Source organism: Olea europaea, chromosome 20, assembly GCF_002742605.1.
Source record: "Olea europaea var. sylvestris chromosome 20, O_europaea_v1, whole genome shotgun sequence".
NCBI classification, from domain to species: domain Eukaryota; kingdom Viridiplantae; phylum Streptophyta; class Magnoliopsida; order Lamiales; family Oleaceae; genus Olea; species Olea europaea.
This window is the reverse complement of record NC_036256.1, coordinates 11,303,400-11,324,984: the sequence shown is the minus strand read 5'-3', so window position 1 is coordinate 11,324,984 and position 21,585 is coordinate 11,303,400. Positions and strand designations below refer to the sequence as shown.

The window sequence follows — 21,585 nt, the reverse complement described above, 5'->3', positions numbered from 1 at the left end:
AATTATGTTGTCAAACCAAATGTACAAAATAATTAATTTTCTGATTTAATATAAATTTATTAAGTATTAATTTTTGAAAAATAAATTTTTATCCACTCACAAGTTAAGCTACAAGCTATGAAGGCCGATAAGCTTTTCCAATTTCCTTGTTCCATCTGAAATACGATACAAGATAACTAATTTAACCACTACCAAATCAAGAAACTTTTAATATCTAATGCCATAATACTTAAACTAGATTTCTCAATACTTGAATAAACTTCTCAAATTTTTCTTTAACCAATTGGAGCTAATTCCACTTTCTAGTCCCTTTTACTAATAACTAATTCATCAAAATAACCTTCATCTCAAACATAAAAATGATTATCATTCGATCTAGTGAAAACTAACACAAACAACTCAACCAACTTAACTTTCATTTTGCACCATAAACTCATGTTTCATTTGACTATTTCATCACCACAATCATTTCCACTAACAATACTTAATCAAGAATCCCAAATAAAAATTCTAGGGATTGTCCAAAAATGGTATTTCTTGCTTTAATATAAATGGAAAGTAACTAGTCAAGAAACTTCAAACAACAATGGAACTTATTTCTCTTAATCTAAAATTTACACCAACAAATCAAAAGCCTAAAAATTTAGGAATAAATTATGCTATATCTTTTGAAAAAATTAGAGAAATTGAATAATGAAGTTTGAATAGCAAAACCTTCCTCTTTTATATCTTCTTTTCTTCTTTTTCTCTTTTATTTCTCTTTTCTCCTGCTTTCTTTTCTTCTCTGCCCGTCTCCTGCCCTCTGTTTTTTTTGTGTGTGTGTTTCAAGTCAAAAATGGGTTAATTATTGTATATAAGTGGCCACCAACTCTATATTTGTAAAGGGAGTCCCCTTATCTTCATAATATAGCATTTAGTCCTCCAACCTTCATATAGTAAATCATTAAGTTCTAAACTTCCAAAAATATATAAGTACATCACTAAAATTAATTTTTATCCATCTTAATTCTTCAAAATACTGTCAATTTGCAAAATAAACCCGAATAAAATAATTTATTTCATTTTTGTCCTCATTTGACTTTCACTTTGACTTTAACAATTCAACTTTTGATTTTTGACTAGAAAAAAAATGGGTCGTAATAATAACATACCTATTGTAATAAGGTCTTTTATTTTTGTAATATTTCATACTTAATCTAATATTCTTTTCCTATCTTGATATTGTCTTTTATATCTTTTATTCAAATTTTCTTACGTCTTTAGTAACCATAAAGTCTGTGGTATATAGAAATCTGAACAAAAAAGAATAATTTAATTTCTTTATTTGTTTCCTAGCTACTTTTTCTATACAATATTCATTTAGTTTATTGTTATAAATTTTATAGTAGCATTAATTGTTGCTTCTCTTGATGGTGATGATAAGAATTTTTATTGATATTTAATTTTAGAATAATCGACTAATGAGATATATTTGATTGCTTATTGTGATGGTGGTTGATCTTGTTTAACATTCAATCTGATTATAACAGTTACATTAGACATTCATTTAGTCTAGATATTTAGTCTAGAGCAGTATAGAAAAGACTGATGTGGTCAAATTAATTTAAATGGGAATATGACTTGTTTGGTTGTCAGTTTGGATAATATCTTCAAGTCTTGTCAGTTTATATCAACAGTCAATATTATTGACCTGAATTAAGATGATTACTTTGCCATGTAGAGTAGTTAAAGATCAATGATTGAATTTTATGAAAAGAAATAATTCTTAGCAAGCTTTCATTAAGATCTTGTGGATTGTGTCTGTCTAGCACTCGTCGCTTCTCTTCTCATCCTTTCCCATTTTCCCATCACTATTACTTATTTTTCCCTTAGAATTCATTTTTTATATACACTAACACTTTTTGCTAAAATTTTCATTAATTGTTTTAGCCATAAATCTCTCATCTATGTCACTTAAGCCACACTAACAGAATCTCGTCTCCAGCAGGTCAATTTTGTTCTCGCTTTCTATGCACGCCCGTTTGGATATGCACAATTTGAGATCATTTTTAGTTTCCTTTTTCCAGTCTTTGATTTGATAGCTCGTTATGGATTCTTTTTATTTTCCTTTCTAACAGTTAGTTTAGTTTAGTTCATAAGCATAATTCATGTGAAAATTTTACTGGTTTAAGTTTTCAGAAACGTGATTCATTCTTTTATTCTTTAGTAAAAATGATAAACCTGGTTTCTTCTCGTGACGTGGCCTTTTTTCTCTTCTGTAGTTGTGGTTTAATATTTCTGGTGCTATTCTCTACTTTTCTATTTCTATTTTCTACATTTAAAGTTTGGTAAACCATCTTAAGTAATTCAACCTTGAAATTACTAGTATTATATTACATTGAAGTGACAAACTTTTTTGTTGCGAAATAAATTTAACTATGAACTCAACTTGACACATAAATAAATGTTCATTTGCACAAAATAATTTGCATAATAATTTTATATGTTGTAGAATAAAACATGTGACATACGTAAATAATTACGAAATAAATTAGGCAACAACTATAAATCGTTGCACAAATGATGACACGATAATCTCTCTATGTTGCGAAATAAATTTAATTACAAATACCCCGTTGTTACATAATAAATTGTACTACAAATGTTGGCTATATTAAACCATATTATGTGACATGTCAAACACAGTGTAAAACATATTTCATGACAAACATTACTTGTTATCAAAGATATATTATTATGAGCATGTGTTGTTGCAAAATAAAGTAGGCAGCAAAAGTTACATTTTTTAAAGAATATTCACAACAAACATTTTTCTCTAAAAAAACTTGATTGAAATAATCGTTGTGACAAACTGTCTTGTCGTACTTTTATTTTTTCACTACATATATGCATTTTGATGACATTATGACTATTAATATCGCGTTACTATTTCGTATTTTTTGCTTCAAACAAATTCGATTTTGTTAATGCGATGAATGATCAAAAGTTGTCGTAGAATACATTCTGCTACTTAACATTCACAACAAACATATTTCTCGACAACCTTTATTGGAATATTCGTTGTGACAAACTGACAGGTCATCCTTTTAATTTTTTGCGACATATATATATTACGTCTTGTCGTACTTTTATTTTTTCACTACATATATGCATTTTGATGACATTATGACTATTAATATCGCGTTACTATTTCGTATTTTTTGCTTCAAACAAATTCGATTTTGTTAATGCGATGAATGATCAAAAGTTGTCGTAGAATACATTCTGCTACTTATAAACATTCACAACAAACATATTTCTCGACAACCTTTATTGGAATATTCGTTGTGACAAACTGACAGGTCATCCTTTTAATTTTTTGCGACATATATATATTACAGACATTATAACTACAAATATTGTGTTGTTATTTCATATTTTCTGGTCAAAAAATACTGTCGCGTTTTTGTTAATGCGATGAATGGTCAAAAGTCGTCGCGAAACACATTCTGTGACTTATATAGCACGACAATACCCGCAACAAACATATTGTCATCGCTAAATTACTTTTACAAAAAAAAAAAAAAAATCTCTATTCGTGTGGCAATAATTGTTTGTCAAGAAATCTATTATTTTTTGTAGTGGTGGTATCTTTCTATATAATCTGTCGAGTATAGGTATATTTGATGCTAATGCCAGTGCACTGTCTAATCGTTCAAAATCTAATGCTAAGGATCCACCACACTTCGCTCACAACTCTAATGAATCTAATGTATTATTAATATAAACATCTTTACTAAAAATTATAGCGTGATGAATATTGCCATTTCTACTTAATAAAATTTTTATACCTAATACAAATTCATCTTTGATAATCTATTTACCAATGTAGTTGTCAATTGCTATATTGTCTTTCTTGAAATTTAATTCTACAATCATCAAAAAGTCTTTCTTCGAATTCTGTTTTAATGCCATCCATTTGATTTCCTCTTATTCACATTCTAGTTTTTGTCTACAATTTTTTGGAACTGAATATTTTCTAATTGTGTTGAATGTATAACTTGTATCTGTTAAAGATATTAAATTTAGTTTGATCATTTTATTTATTTGTATTTCTATGGGTATTCTAATACTTTAGTTTGGCTTTATTCTAGATATTTGACATGTTATTTCTTCTTGATTTTTTGTTTCTAAGTAATCATTTTCTTTGTAACTATCTATAGGTTGTTGTTTTTTCTTTGTTTCTAAATTTCTAATTCTATATTGTATTTCTCCTAATATTTCATATTTTTTATCTATTCTATTATTTATGTTTATTATTTTATCCTCTAATCTTTCTATAGTTTCACTATAGTCTTTAGGTTTATTATGAAATTCTTCTTTAATTCCTAAACAACTATAGCATTATATTTTTAAATAGTTTTTAGAAAGTTGGGAAAATTTTTGAGTTTATATGTAAAATATTTTATTTTGTAAATGTATAGTTAAATCCAAATTTATAGTGAGCACTAGAAGACATTTTTGAAAGTTTAATTGCCAGAGTTTAACATTTTTCGAATTTCAGTAACTAAAATTTGACCACCTCAAAATTTAGTGAGTAATAGTAGACATTTTTCAAAATTTAATGACCAAAATTCAACCATATCAAAGCTAAACAGTGTGACAAGACACAATGTGTGCATTCCATCAGCTACGTCACCAATTCCGGTAGAGGTTTGAGATGGAAGTTATGCTAGTGAGTAATGTATAACATTTTTTAAAATTCAATGTCCAAAACTCAACATTTTAAACTTTAGTGAGCAATAAAAGATAATGACCTAAGGTTAGTGGCCAAAACTCAACATTTTAAATTTCAGTGAGTAATCGAAGACATGAAGTTCAGTGAACATTGGAACAATTAATTCTGTATGTTGGTAACTTGGCTGTACTCTATAAATTTATATGAATAACTTAAAAAACCGTGTATTTTCTGTGGGTTCTTTTGTATGCCATATGCAATGTTTCCTTCCTAAATTGCGGGTTTTTTCCTTCACATTTTTTGAAGGATAATACTTCAAGTTGTTGTATCAAACTATAAAAATTGACCCCCTTTTATAGTATTAAACTTAACCCCCACAATAATGAGAATTATCCAAATTAAAATATAAGTTACATTATGAAATTATGAGTTTTAATTTTGATATTAAAACCTGAAAATTAAATGGAAAAATTGAAATTTAATGAGTTTTAATTTCGAAAGTTTGAAACTTAATTTAGATTACAACAGTTTGTTATTGCTCTGAGAAACCAAAAGGGCATTAACTCTTAATTACAAAATAATCTCAGGTCATATAGTTTCATAATTTTATTCCTTATATTTTTTGTTTGGTGTAGAGCCTGTTTGAGCCCCCATTACTTCCTAAGAATGCATTTTGGTATAGTAGACTGACGGTGAATATGTGATTATAAATAAAGAAAAACTTTAGATTTCCTTGAGATATTATTTTATTGAAGTATGTGAGGTTGAAAAGAAGATACAGAAATATATTTTGAAAATAATGATAATCAAATACGGGCTAAATTTGTTTTCTTTTCAAATATCTGGAAAACTGTATTTTTTTTATTTTTTTTTTAGGATTTAATGTGGAGACCGTTGAATATAAAAACATTAGTTTTACAGTTTTGGATGTTGGTGGCCAGGACAAGGTATGCATTTACAGCTTTGATATGTGATTATAAATAAAGAAAAACTTTAGATTTCCTTGAGATATTATTTTATTGAAGTATGTGAGGTTGAAAAGAAGATACATAAATATATTTTGAAAATAATGATAATCAAATACGGGCTAAATTTGTTTTCTTTTCAAATATCTGGAAAACTGTATTTTTTTTATTTTTTTTTTTAGGATTTAATGTGGAGACCGTTGAATATAAAAACATTAGTTTTACAGTTTTGGATGTTGGTGGCCAGGACAAGGTATGCATTTACAGCTTTACATTAGCTTTACGACTGTTATCCGTATCTCTCAATCTTATTTAAGGCGAAACGCTGCAAATCGATGCAAACAAAAATATTTGAAGGTTTCATGTTTCTCATTACTTGAAATTTTCAAGGTTAGAGGAGAGATAGGTATGCAGACAGTAAGAGAGAGGATAAACATCAGCCCTTTCAAAGCTCAGTTCTTTAAGTTATTTAAAGCAATTCATATGATAATCTCTTGGAGGGGATCTATTTGGTTGTGGCAATTCTATGATAGTCCTGTGGTATGAAAATGCTCCAACTGGCTTAAATTGCTTAATACAATTTGTGTGTCTGTTTTATAGCATGAAGGTGATGATAAAATTAATTAAATTGTACTTATTCATAACTGTAGATATTCAAATCAAATTACAAGAAAATAATACTTGCTAATCGGCAAATATAGATCCTCAGTACACATGGCGCTGGATGATGAAGTACATAACATATTCTTGAACTACCAACTTCTATATTTTTTCTTGTTAATAAACTGTAACATATGCACCGTAAATTGGAGTTTCATCTTTTTTGCTCATACATATTTTGTTAAAAAATTAGTCTTATGTCACATATTTATACATCTAAAACTTTAAAAATGAATAAATGTTTAAAATAGCTAAATAGGGTATCAAGGTGTTTAATTTATGTTTGGCGAGGTGTGAGGTGAAAATGGTCCAATCAGGGGCGGACCTACATGGGGCCAGTGGGGGTAGTTTCTCCCTCTGGATTTTTGAGCAAAAGGAATGAGGACTTGTAGGCTAAAAGATTGTTTGATGCCTATAGTGATTGTGCTGGAGATGGATGAGAGAAATATACAGAAAAGGCAGGATTTAATGGAGGCAACACAAATTTTAGAAAGAAAAAGTAGAACAGATAAACACGCGCCAAAAAATAAAGAATAAAAAAACGGATGAGATTTAAATTGATTGCTGAGGCGGCAACAACAGTGGAGGCTTGTAATTACAGACTAAATCAATGGGCAAAGGAATTGATTGCTAGCGAAATCTGCTTGGTAAGGTCAGTTAAGCTGGGGAGAGAAGAAAACAATTACAGCAACTCAAAGCGTTTGAATTATGGCCTAATTCTACGTAATTATATTTCGTAGGACTAATTGATGAATGTGGAGGAATTCAAGAGAAAAGAAACGAAAAAGGACCCAAACGGACGAAAACAAAAGTTCAAGGACCAAAGTGCAAATAGCCAAAAGATGAACCGAAAGCAGAAACAACGATTTGAAAAACTCAAGGACAAATTTAGTAAGGATGTGAGGTATTGGGAGAAGGAAAAAAAGAGAAAGGATCTAATAGAATCAAGAACTGAATTTGGGAATCAAAATGCAACTTGAAAGTTTTTATAACTAGGCAACTACCCAACATCAAAGAACAATTGTCGAGACGAAAAAGTTAGCCTGGGCGACTGCCCAAGTTTTGCCTAGGCGATTGCCCATGCCAATTACTGTGAAAATTTTCTAGTTTCCTATTCTTACTGAAATTATTAAGAAAACAAATTTTGGAAAGTATTTTAAAACCCTAGGACTGTCCCTTAAGGGAGGAGAAAGCATTAGAAGAGAACATAACACATCTTGGAGGTGGTTTTGCACCACAATAACGAAGAGAAACGCGAAGATCAACGGGATTACACGCCAATTCTTACACCGTGATGTCGTTTCTTAAAGTTTTTGTGTATTTTGTTAATTTCTCCATACTAGGCTAGATTTTTATGTACTATGAGATCAATGAATCTTGTAATTTCATTTATTATTTTACAATATTGACATCAAAACACGTTATGGAATTTTTTGAATGATTTATATACACTTAATTTCTTCCATATTATGTGCACATGATTATGTGATTATGGTCACTTATTTCATGCATTCGAGATAAAGGAAATAAGTTCGATAGAGTATAAATCATTGTAGGATCCAATATGTGATAGAAATATACCTCTATGTCTTACGCGAATCTTTTTAAGTGCTCACAAAATCATATGTATTCTTGTGTATTTGCACTTGTCATAGAGATATAGGCTGGTAGTATAAGGTTCAACATTACTCGAGACATTACTCGAGAGAGAGATTGTTGGATAGATTTATGAGTATTGATTCTTCAAAAATTCAACGTATTGTCAAATTGGAAACTAGGGTTAAAAGTGAGCATTGCTTGGGGATTCGTGATCCTAGTGCGCTTTATATTCATTGACTATACCAAATTTGCATTCAAACATCCATTTTGCATTTTAGTACATTCGATTCATACATATTTGCATATTTGGTTTAAGTTAGGGTTGAGGTCGAGTTAGGTAAAATTAACTACTCAATCTCTGTGGAATGATATTCGGATTCAAATTTTCATTTTATTACTTGTTACAAACATTAAATTTGTGAATTTAAATCGAAATCAATATTTCGTGAACAAAATTTTGGCGTCGTTGCTGGGAATTGGGTTTTAGTTTTAATTTTATTTATCGCGGTACTAATTCAGACTTCTAACTGTATCTTAGTATTGTTATTTTCGTTCCATTTTAGTTATTTCTTTATCTTTTTCAGAGTATAAAAAAGAACAAAAATAACGGGATAAAAGATGGCTATGGTTGATTTCAACATGATGCTCATATGTGACATCATAAGGCAACAATAATCGGCAGCTCAAGAAATTGATGAGGGGGATATGTTTGTGGGAGGTTTGATTATAGGACAGCGATTACACGATTTAAAAGCAGAATATGAACTTGATCAAATTATTTTAGGTGACTTACCTATTTCATTATTTCTTTCATCACAATTTGATGTTAGTGATTTACCTATGGGATTATTTCTTCCACTGGTTACTAATGGACATCAATTAAGGAAATCACGTCAATCGGACTTCTTACAAGTTCAACGAGGGGAGAAGATTCTTCATGACGATGTCATTGTTACTTTGCCAGAAGTTTTGAATATGGACATTGAACTCGAGAAAACTTCAATCAATGAAGAGGAGCATGAAAAGATCGAGAAATTAATCATTACGATCGAAAAAGAACTTGAAGCATTTGAAGAAGAGAAAATTAGCATGCAATCGCTCACATTATCGTTTGCTCAAAAATTGATTTTGTGATTAAACTTTATAGGGATATTGAAGTTTACATTGTTGAGATCAAAACGGATGATGAGGAAAAGTCATACTACTTGAAGAATGGTAAGGTTAAAATTTGGAAGAAAGTTGCAATATGGAACAAAGTCATATTAAGCAAGCTAAAGAGGATCTCCAAAACCATATTCAAAGTGCAATAACATACTTGTGCCAAAAGTCAAGTTCTAAACTATAAATCGAGCGCTTAATGGGAGGCAATCCATTTCTCTATCTGTTTTCACTCATTTTGATTACGTATTGCATTACAAGTAGAATTTTAGGGATTGTATTAAATATTTAGGGCCATATTTAGGAACTCATGCATGTAGATGGTTTCTAACATATTTTAGATAGCATTTTAAGACTTGCTTTAGTAACTTAGTCATTTTTATCTATTAAGTTCAATATACTTAGGCTGATCATTAACATCTTAGCATCAAGTTGAGCTTACATTGGTGTGATATGAATTCTTAAGGTTGCACTTAGATTTCAATCTCCAAATGAATTAGAAAAAAACTTATCTTCTCCTAGTTATAGGATTTTTACAGGGACGTAAGCTTTGTTAAATAGTTTTTCTAATAGTTAGAAGATTAGAATTCTTTATAGTGCGAATTTATTGCACATATTTTGAAACCTTATTTTCTATTACTAATATTTGTTTTAAATTTTCGAAACAGTAAACAAAAGCCTAGCAAAAAGGAAACATCATTGTTGTCATGACGTGTACCAATTGAGCCAACTTGATCCTTCTACCTATCCGTAGCTACCCCGAGGAGTTTCTGATCCTTACCAATTTATTTTGATTATTTTTGCTTGTACATTGAGGACAATGTGATGTATAAGTTTGGGGGACGTATCATAACACATTCATAAGGATTTTTAGAGAAGAGAACAAGGCAAGAACGAAAAGATTGACACCAAGACACAAAGATTCAATTTAAGATTTAAGTTGGTTATGTCTTTTCTTTATTATTCAGTTTGTTTTCTTTTTCCCATCATGCTAGACTAAATTTGTTTGTACTAGGAGAAAAATGAACCATATGATGTAATTTTTTTTATTTATAGTTTTATATTATTGACAATACAACATGTTATTTGAACTTGAATGATTTATATGCAATTATTTTTCTCCACAATTATGTGCACATGATTGGGTGAATCTAGTAGCGTATTTCATGCATTCGAGAGAAGATAAATAGACTTGACAAGGTATAAATCATCGTGGGGTTCGATAGGGAATAGAGATATACCACTATGCCCTGCGTGAATTTCTAAGTGTTCACAAAAATCTAAGCATTCTTGTATATTCGTATTCGTCATAGAGATATAGTTGACATTACTCGAGATAGATTATTGGATAAAATAGGAATATTGATTCTTCAAACTTCAAACGTGTGGTCAATTTGTAGAATTAGGATTAAAAGAGATCGTTGAATGGGAATTTGTGATCTTAGTGCGTCTCTCATTCATTAATTTCATCAAACTTCAATTCAAATATCATTTTGTATTTAATTTCATTTAATTCAGTCACAATTGCACGCAGTCTAGTTTAGATATAATCAATTTGCAGCCATCACATTTGACAACTTGGTTTTGGTTAAGGCCGAGATAGGTAAAATTTAACTAACTCATTCTCTGTGGAATGATATTCGGAGCTCTAAATTTTACTTTATTACTTGTTAATGAACCATACACTTACGGTGGTTTAGATCGAAATATATATTTTTCGTCAACATATGACTAACTACTTACTAATTAGACCTATTAACTAAGAAGTTAAATAATGAAGTGAAAACCAACATACAACTACGGCTAAAAACAGAAGTCGATAAACAAAGAAACAATTATTTGATCATCTTAATATGGAAGGTTTCTAAAATCTGTATATCTATACTTTTGGTTCTTTGGATGGAGATTTGAGTACATATTTTAGGTTGAGATCGGGAAGGTTATTGACAATTAAAGTTAGGTTGGACTGTTGGAGTTAAATCTTCACTCGTTGAGTTGTCTCTGGGTTTAATAAAATAATTCAAAAGAATATAAAAATATGCTCATAATAAATCATAAACTATCTTTAAAAATCCGATAATGAAAAATAATTACAAATTAAAAGTAGTCTAACTCGCAAAAAAAAAATAATAATAATAAATAAATAAATAAATAAATGCAACAATAAAATAGAATATAATACGTTCTCAAATTAGTAATCACTTAACGAAATTAGAATGTATAACTAGAAGTACAAAAATACTAAAAATTCTCTTATATGATCACTACTAATATGATGTTTAAGGAATTGTTATCATCATCCTCTCCATAAGTTTCATCTCATTCTTTGTCATTATCCGCTGCTTGTAATGGTGTCGTCCTTCCCTTTTTCCTTTCCGAAAATTAAAACAAAAAGGCAATAAAATATTATGGATAAATATATATGTACAAACAAATTGTTACAAAATGAATTACTATATCTCACAAAAGAAGCAGACCCTACATGAATTTAAAAAATATTGGCTTGTGGTTCCTACCCCTATTGTGAGTGTAAGTAAAATTTTTTGTACAAATTTGTGTGTATATCTAGCATGGTCCATTATAGGTTATAAAGAAATCGCCCGAAAAGCTAAGGTCGTTAATTGTCCAGAAAATGCAAGACAATTGGGCAAACACAGTAATCACCTTGAGGTTTAAGCCTCACAAATGACACTTGAGAGGCTGGTTTTGAGGCTATTTATGAAATCCTCACGTGAGGTAGGATTCGAGGTGTAAGCCTCGAACAGTGTTTTTAAACAATACCATTTCAATCATATGATCAATATGCTAACAATATGAAATTTCAATTGTATTTTGTCTTGGACTTCGACTGCTATGTTATGCTTTAAACGTGATTGCCTTTTTTTTTTTTTGAAAAGATAGCCATCTGTTTCTTATTCTGAATAAGTTGTGGATTTTTGTTAATCTTCCTCCTTTCGCTAGAAGGAAGATTAGATATCATGAATTCTCCATGTTTTTCTCCAAATTGAAACTTCTGCTTCAAGGACATTCTTTTTCTTCTTGATGGGAGCATGCATTTTATCCACGTTGGCAATTTCACTTATTGCAAGAATAAATTAACAATCTATGGAAACAACTAATTAAATACCAAGATAGCAATAAAGAAAGAACACACCAAATTTATGTGGAAAACCCTCCACCATAGAGGGGCAAAAAATCATGGGGTAACTCCTGCCAAATTTACAATAATAAAATAGTTTACAATACCCAAAAATATAAAAGGTTTGGCCTTTAATTCCTCATGGGCTGGATCAAGCCCATATAACAATATTAAGGGAAATATTGGGGGAAGAGGTCATAAATCAGGCGGTAACTATGTCCAATTCAAAATCCAGGTTACAAGTTTTTTTAGTGCAAAAATCAAGTTTTAGCTAATTAATTAAAAATATTTATTAAATAATGATAATAAAGCCACGCTTATACTATTCATGGTCACATATTCACAATTATAGGTCACATATTTTATTTATCGGTCACATATCATCAAATTAATTTGTTACAGATTTTTTCGAAGTTACAAGTCACAATTTTGATAAGTCAGATTATGTCGACGTTACAGATAAAAAAATTATAGTTCACAAATTCAAAAAATTATAGTCACAGGTCACATATTTTCAAATTTGATAGTCACATATTACTTTTTTTAGTCACAAATGATCAAATTTTAAGGTCACAAGTCAAATAGCCGGTCACCACCAACTCTACTGCCACCGCCGTTACTTGCAACCACCATTACCCCGTCGCCATTGCCACCGCCATCGTCAACACCAACACCAACATCAACAAAATCGACGCAACCAGATCCGCCGCCACCACCAAACATAGAAAAAAAAAACCACCATCACCATCTAAACCACACCATCGCTGCCTCCAGATCCACCAGCAACACTGTCGCCGCCAAAAATACGAATATCGCCACACCGCACCACAACACCCACATAGCACCAACAAAATCAGCTTCCACAAACATAGAACTCACATCACACGCCACCAACACAAATCGGCTTCCACTCACACCACACCAACAAATCGGCTTTTACACACGTCTGCGCATCAAGCCACTATCGCATCGCCACCGACTAGCTAGTCGCACAGCGCAGCCACAATGACGTCGCCGTGAGCACTGACTCCGCGGCCCTCAGATCAACGGGTGACGACTTCGACCGGCCAGATTGCTCACAACACCAACTGCGAGGGCATCGCACCGCAGCAACTATGCCGTCGCTCGACTCTCACGTCTCCGATGAGAGTACTTTTCAACAATGATGGAAGTTTGAGGTAGAGAGGGAGAGGGAGACGGTGGAAAGAGAGACAGAGGGAGGCGAGATGTGAAAAATCTGAGGATATGAAAAAATGATTAGGGTTTGTTTGGATTAGATAGTGTGGGTATAAATAATATCTGATTTCTGGTTAAAAAAACATTTGCACCAGATTTTTGCACTCACATCTTTAAATACCGGGAATCATGTAATTTCCTCAAATATTTGATTGTCCTCAAAACAGATGAAGATTTGATGATTTATTTTTCCATGCTTTCTTGTATATTAGGCCATGTTCGATAGCCAATTATTTTCCATGGAAAATGGAATTCAAATTCCAACTTCCATTTTTTAGCTTTTTGACCGCATTTTTTTTTTATGGAATTGATTTTTCCACTTTTCTTGCCACCTCGACATTTTTCATCTTTTCCTGGAAAATCAGTTCCCACCAATATGGTGGTGGGAATTGATTTTTTAGGCTATTGTTGGTGGTCTTTTTTTTTTCTTTTTTATATTTTTAAATTTTTTTTTTGGGCAATGAAAACAAATTCTATCCTTAATTGTAAAAAAATATTTTCCTTTAATTGACAATTTTCATATAAAGCAAAGCCAAACGAACACTAAAAGATAGATGATTTTCTTGACATTTTTTTTTCTTTTTTTTTTTTGCAATGGAAACAAATTCCATCCCGAATACTAGTAAATTATATTCCTTTAATTAACAATTTTCATGTAAAACAAAGTCAAACAAACACCAAAAAATACTTTTATTTTAGTATTTTCCACGTAGAAAATTGTACCAATAAAAACCCATTGACAATTCCCAGTAAAATAATTTCTAGACAATTTAATTCCTTAAAATTCCTTTTCTTTCCACCCAAATTTCATCTTTGCAATCTAATGGACCCTTAGTGGAGGTTGTTATATTTGCTTCTCTCAGATGTTCCTGTAGTTCCTTGATGAACAAGAATTTAACTTCATAATCTGTAATTTCTATATATTTTCATCAAATGCACACGACCTTAGTAGTAGATGAGAATAATTGCATATACATGGGTTGACTGGTTTCTTGGTCCTTGGCTGGTACACCTGAATTCTGAGACCCGAGAAGTTTAAGTTTGAGAAAATGAAATGAGATATAATGAAAGAAGGGTGTACCCAAATTGAATTTGTGTTTGATTGGCATTGAAAATGTTTTTTAGAGAAGAAAATGTTTTCTTTGTTTTGAGGAAAATAAAACTTCTCTCCAAAAAAATGTTTTCCTCAAAACAAAGCATATTTTCAAAAGTTAGAAAATATTTTTCTAAAAAAAATTTGCAGTCAAATATTCCAAAAGTTGGAATTCGGGATGGAAAATTTTCCAATCTAACACAAAATTCTTGTCGGGAGAAGCCAGTAGAAATTTTCTGGGAAAGTTTAAACCAATAGGAACTGAACTCGAATCTTATCCTCATTAGTGAAATTTTGTAGATAGGTGTCCATATTTAACTTCAATTTACTTAATATTATAATATTTTAAAATTTCACACCATTGATATTATTCAAATAAGGGTCGGAGTTGAAATAAATCTCCAGACTAGAAGAAAGGATAAAAAGTGAGGAACAGAGTCAAAATACAAAAGATTTTGCTCCTTGTACAGAGAATATATATATACAATGGATTAAATAATATTGATTGTATTTTAAATTGTCAAATGGTAGAATAACATGTGAAATTATGTAATTTATTATATAAATCTTGATGTACATATAGCAAGGAAGAACATAAGGGATCTACCGAACAAGATCCGTTGTCTGAACAAGTTTTGAAGTGAGAAACCGAAAAATTTACATTCTTTGACAAACCAGGTCAAGAAATTAGTTCCTTGAATAATTGATAATCTTTGTCACAGTTTACCTTGTAAAAAGACTGAACTAGTGAAGCAAAGAATTTGATGGGACCATTATACTATGTACAAAAAGAAATATAAATTCATGGTAGACAAAATGGTGTGGCCATCCTCTCAGACTCAAATCATCAATAAAATGGCGTGGTTATAAATCGCCCAACAAATGAGTGAGAGTATAAAAACAAATTTCATCAAAGTTGGCAGGTAGGCTTTGTGTGAGATGCAGACCCTGGTTTGTTTTGGTTCCCCCAAATTCAAACCCCGTTCCCATCACAAATTCAAGAAATCTAGAACAATCCCATATTGCAGTCTGAGAAAAACAAGCACTAAGTCTAATTGGGCAGCCATATCAGCAACCCTTTTCGGCACCGGCTTCTTCTTAGGTCCCCTCATAGATGGGATCCATTCCAGAGTAAATCTTGTGGAATACCAAAATGGGGCAATTGATATTGGTCCTCTTCACACAAATATTTGGGTAATATAAAATAATTCCTCAAAATTATTTTTGTTGCTATTTGAATATATTTTTTCATGAATATATTGGTAGGTACCTCCTCTGCTTGGGCTGTTCTATTGCAGTGTGGGGTTACTGCAACTTGTGCTTGATCAGGGGTTGCCATCTGAGGCAATCAACAGTAGCCCAGAGAAAACTGCTGCTTCATTTATGTGAGTCCATCTATGCCGACCATCATCCTTTACTCCAAACTTTGGTACACAGGCAGAGCTATTTATTTATTTCTTTAATCAGAAACACCATCAAATTCTAGCTAGACTAGGTTTTATGCCTCAATTAGACTCAATGACCCTCGATACTAATAGCAATCATGCTAGTATAAAACACAATCATTTTTTCCATCATATCATTTTTTGCCACATAGGATTCTGTCAACGCTTGTGTCATAAATTTTCTGGCTAAGGAGCTTAATCCATTCTAATAGTGGAAAATAAGAGTAAAGCTAAAGTGACGAGGATTTTGGACAGGTTTTGGAAACAGCTGTTGCGTGTCAGCACATGCTTCCTTCTTTTTTTAATAAAAGTGGTACCTCATGAGCAGAAATAGAGTAGTGTAAACTTGGAAGTAGGAGCGAGTGAAAAGGTAAATAAGAATAAAAAGTGTAAAAAACCAATTGAAAAGACATGGATACTGGTAATATATTGAATGATGAATGGCAGAGCCCTGGTGCTGTTCATTGAATTAAGTGCAGAATTGTACAAAGCTGGAGTAGCAGACAACATTGAAGCCTACATATTATTTGCTGGGGCAGAATTGGTTTGGTTACTGCTGGATAAGACTAGATTGGGATTTGCACTTGCTTGTGTTGTAGGCCTTTGTTGCCCACTTGCAGAAATTCCCATTATGAAGTAAGACTTGATCTACCCATATAATCCCATTATTAATCAACTTTATTTTGAATAATCAAATTGTTCTTTTCGATAGACTGTTTGGGCTCTGGAACTATCCCCAAGCAAATGTCGAGATATTCGGTCAGGTAATTTGCATGTTTGGTAGATAGAAATGTACATTACAGAATTTTAGGCTTTGTTGTTTGTTTAATGCATTTGATTTTGCAGGGACTAGTAAGTTGGACGATGACTTGCTATTTCGTGTATACTCCATTCTTGATAAATCTTTCGCGCTGGATCAAATCGATCACTGCTACTGCAAATTCTGAAGAAAGATCAACTTCTCAGTAGAGTTCTAAAGACTCGTCAAGGTAATGGACGAAATTAGAATTGTTCTTTATTAGTGGATGTAAATTGTCGACTCTACCAGTTTTCCGTTTCAAATTTTCAAATTGTAAAAGTTTATTGTTGGTACTATTAAATGGAAGAGGTAAGGGAAAAGTATACTTTGGGTAAATGCGGCAAAATGTATGTTCTATATTTCAATTCAACGAGTCCAAGCAAATCAAATCCTAGTAGTACTTGTAAATATTGGATAAGTGATGCTTGACATACGTGATCACATTCACATATGCCGTTGTGTCGATATCTAATAACCATTCTGTTAGAAATGAGATGTTTAAATCATATTTCACAAAATTGTTCTTGAATTGATTTATATTTTTCTATTTATTGAACGTATAGGATTAATTGTTCTCTCAAACAGTTCCATAAAATGCCAATGATAATTCCAACCATGTAAGTTTAAAAGAGGGGCCTTTTTGGTTTCTCGTCGCCCAAAATGGCTTTGGATGGACTCCTTGTACCCTCCACACGTTCCGCACATCGAATTGTCTATTTTATTTATTATTTCAAAATCAACAATAAATAAACAGGCTTTACCTTAAACCATATAAACGTTTTGCAGCTAATTTTATATTGCTTGGTGTACAGTTTTTAAAGTTGTATATCTTTACATTCTCCTCGCAATGAGGGGCTCACATGAATTAAATATTTGTGAGCCCTTCAACATGTGAGTGGGCTGTACACCATAGCATATAAATGACTTTTTCTTTTTTTTAATCTAGTAGACAAGGTAGGTTATATATATATATATACTAGTCGTTATCACGTGCGTTGCACGAATTTTGTATTTATCATATTTTTATTAGTGTATGAATTTTAGTTTTTTTGGAAAGTTTTTGAAGTAATATCTAAAAAAAATTTCATGATATAAGAAAATAATTGTAAATTATTTTTATAATTCCATAACAATATGTTATCTAGAAAAAATACGCTTGTATATTTCATACTTGAATAAGAAATATACAAACTATTTTGCTTGTATTTTTTGATAGTGTTGATATGATTGAATTGAATGTGAAAATTATATTTCTAAATTTTGTGTAATTCAATATTGAAAAAAAAAACTCTCCGCATAGTGCGGAGTAAAAAAAAAAACCTCTCCGCACAGTATGGAGAGATGACAAACCAACTCTTCTCATAGTACGGAGAGCAAAAAAAAACTCTCCACATTGTGCGGAGAAAGTTAATCTCTTCGCACAGTGCGAAGAGTTGGTCCATGGCAAAACTCTCCGTACAGTGTGTAGAGAGTTGAACCATATGCGGAGTAAAAAAAAGTGTGGAGAGAAAAAAACCTCTCCGTACAGTACGGAGAGAGTTGAACCATATGTGGAGAGTTGGCAAACTCTTCGCACAGTGCGGAGTAAAAAAAAATCTCCGCACAGTGCGGAGATATGACAAACTAGCTCTCTTCATAGTACAGAGAGAAAAAACTCTCCGCACAGTGCAAAGAGTTGTTTTCAAATTCCTTAATTACAAGTAAAATTTCAAGATTATAAATTTTTTGTATATACAACGAAACAAAGTCGAAAAACATGGCTCAAAATCAATTATGTTTTCTTTAAATTCCAGTCACAACTCAATTTTTGAGCATGCAAATCATATTTATGGTATTGCAAAGGAGCTTTCTCGTAATTCATACAATGAAACAATATGTGAGTTGTGCAAATAATGGGATATTGATAGTACCATGACATTACTTTCACAAATGGAAGCTCTAGGATACCACTAAAATTCAATATTTTACACTTGCTTGATAATAGCTCTTGGACATTAGAAGTGGATACAATTTTCAATGAAATTATACTTTCGAATTGTAGATCAGGAATTAAAGTATTCAATGCATTGCTCAAAAGTTGTTTGAGAAAAGGCCTCTTGGAACTTGCAGATAAAGTCCCGAGAGTTTTTGTTTTTCTCTTCACACTGTAAGGAGATATAATTTGCCATCTCTCCGCACTTTGCGGAGTCTTTTTTTTCTCATGTGCGGATATTTTTTTTTGTCTCATGGAGTTTATATATACTAAAATTATTATTATTTTTTTAATGTTGTTGGTATGATGCGTGTGTGGAAGAATATTTGTCAATCTCCATAAACAAAATTTTTCATAAAATACAAAAAATAAAATGCATAATAAATCTTCTTATTACGTTAATAAAATTACAATAATTTTTTTTTTTACAGATAACATTAAAAAAAATCATTTTTATCTTCAACAAAAAAAACACATTTAAAAATTAGCAATTTCATAATCATTTTTTTAATTCTCAAAATACAATTATAAAAAAAGAAACAATATTGAATTACAACATTTAATACTTAAGAAATTTAATATTAAATAAATTTTATACATTTATAACAAATTATAAATTCATATATGCAACTTATCGTATTTGCAGGCAGCTTATTGTATATACAGCTTATCGTATATGCTGCCTACCGTATCTGTAGTTTACCATATTTACAGCATACCGTATTTGCAAATAATTTACCGTATTTGTAGCATACCGTATTTGCAAACACCTTACCGTATATGTTGCCTACCGTATTTGCAACTTACTGTATATACTGCCTACCGTATTTGCAGCTTACTGTATTTTTATATACCGATTTTTGCACTTACAAATATCGAGAATGCAAAACACCATACATTCACTTACCAAACCGAATTTCAAAAAAAAATTCAGATTTTTATTTTTCCAACATAAGCATAAAATAAATATTAAATATATATGAAGCACAAAATATAAATACATATGAATATGGTGCTCAATCTTCAATTTTTCAATATTGAATTACACAAAATTTAGAAATTAATCTTCACATTCAACTCGATTATATCAACACTATCAAAGAATACAAGTAAAATAATTTGTATAATCTCGTATATTTCTTATTCAAGTATGAACTATACAAGTATATTTTTCTAGATGACACAATACTGTTATGCAATTGTAAAAATAATTTATAATTATTTTCTTATATCATGGAAATATTTCTAAATATTGTTTCAAAAACTTTCCAAAAAATTAAAATTCATACATTAATAAAAATACGATAAATGCAAAATTTGTGGAACACATGTGACAGTCACTGTGCGGAGATGTTTTTTTTTTTTTTAACTACGCACTATATGGAGAGTTTGCCAACTCTTCGCACTGTACGAAGTTTTTTTTTTTTTGCTTTTTTTACTCCGCACTGTACGGAGAGTCCGCACTTTCTGAGGACAGTGTCCACATAGATTGTGCGGACTGTCCACACAGAATGTCATCTCTCCGTATTGTGCGAAGAGTTTTGCCATGGTGTTTGCCATCTCTCCGTACTGTGCGAAGAGATTTTTTTTTAATTTCGCATTGTACGGAGAGTTGGAACTCTCTGCACATGGTTTGCAATCTCTTCGCATTATGCGAAGAGCTTTTTCTTCCTTTTTTACTCCGCACATGATTTTCCATCTCTCCATACTTTTTTTTTGCTCACGGTAGTTTATATTTACTAAATTTATTATTATTATTTTTAATGCTAGTAGCATGATGTATGGAAGAACATTTGTTTGACATAATTATTTTTTTAATGCTAGTGGGATGATGTGTGGAAGAAGATTTGTTTGACATAAACAAAATGGAAAACAAAAAATGACATCATGCATAGTAAAATTGGATTGGATTCATTTACTATTGCACGAACTCTCGCTGCACGCCAATCTCTCTCTCGAGCGTTCAACGCAGGGAGCCTGGCCTTGCTTATTGCCAACCCATCACTCGAAGGGCAGGTGTGTTGCTCACTCAGCATCAGATCGACGATTGAGCATCATTATGTTCCAATTCGTGATTCATTTCGCGTTTTGACACTTTTTTTATGTAATTTCCATCTTTAAGACTTTTATGATGGTTTTCGCATGTTTTGTTCACCTATGGTTGACTTCTCGTTTTGATTATAACAAACAAATTATGTTTAACAATTGTGTTTGAGTGATTATAGAAGTTATGACAAATGTGGACAAAATAACGCTTTTGAAACTTTCACAAAATTGAACAAAGTAGAAGTCAAGCTACACATCAAGTCAAAGAGCACTTCATCAAGTCAAACAAAGAAGAGATTAAAAGAAATTAGACTTAGACACCTTAATCTCAAATGTAAAGGTAAAATACTTTAATATTTGGCAAATACATCATTTGAAGCTCAAGAAAAGTTTCTTCGCACAACAAACACAATTTTTGCATAAATATTTTTTTCTAACGCATGAATCTAATTATACACATTAAGAAATGTCAAAATCTTGAAAAAACAAGTTAGAAACATCCTTCATGAGATTACACCATTTTAAAACATTAAAAAAGGAATATTTCTAACTGCCAGACACAAACTGGCCTAGAGGATGCATCCGGTAGCTCTGGTGGACGCGTCCAGTGATCCTAGCGGACGTCTGGTACGGCAGGTTTGTCCAACGATCCAAAAATTGAATATTCTGACTTTTGAACAAAAAATGGTTAGTTGACCATTCGGTAAGCTAAAGGACATCCGTTAGCCTTGTCTGGTAAGATAGAACTTTTGACGA

The 21,585-nt window shown here is 31.4% G+C and overlaps 1 protein-coding gene across 1 annotated transcript; it reads left to right on the top strand.

Moving 5' to 3' along the window:
- Positions 1 to 15,439: 15,439 nt before the first annotated feature.
- Positions 15,440 to 17,200, top strand: LOC111369619. The gene is made up of 5 exons (XM_022991203.1): positions 15,440 to 15,761; positions 15,834 to 15,952; positions 16,460 to 16,648; positions 16,725 to 16,776; positions 16,859 to 17,200. The coding sequence occupies exons 1-5, from the start codon at positions 15,507 to 15,509 to the stop codon at positions 16,979 to 16,981; spliced, it is 738 nt and encodes a 245-aa protein (XP_022846971.1). The 5' UTR covers positions 15,440 to 15,506; the 3' UTR covers positions 16,982 to 17,200.
- Positions 17,201 to 21,585: the final 4,385 nt, after the last annotated feature.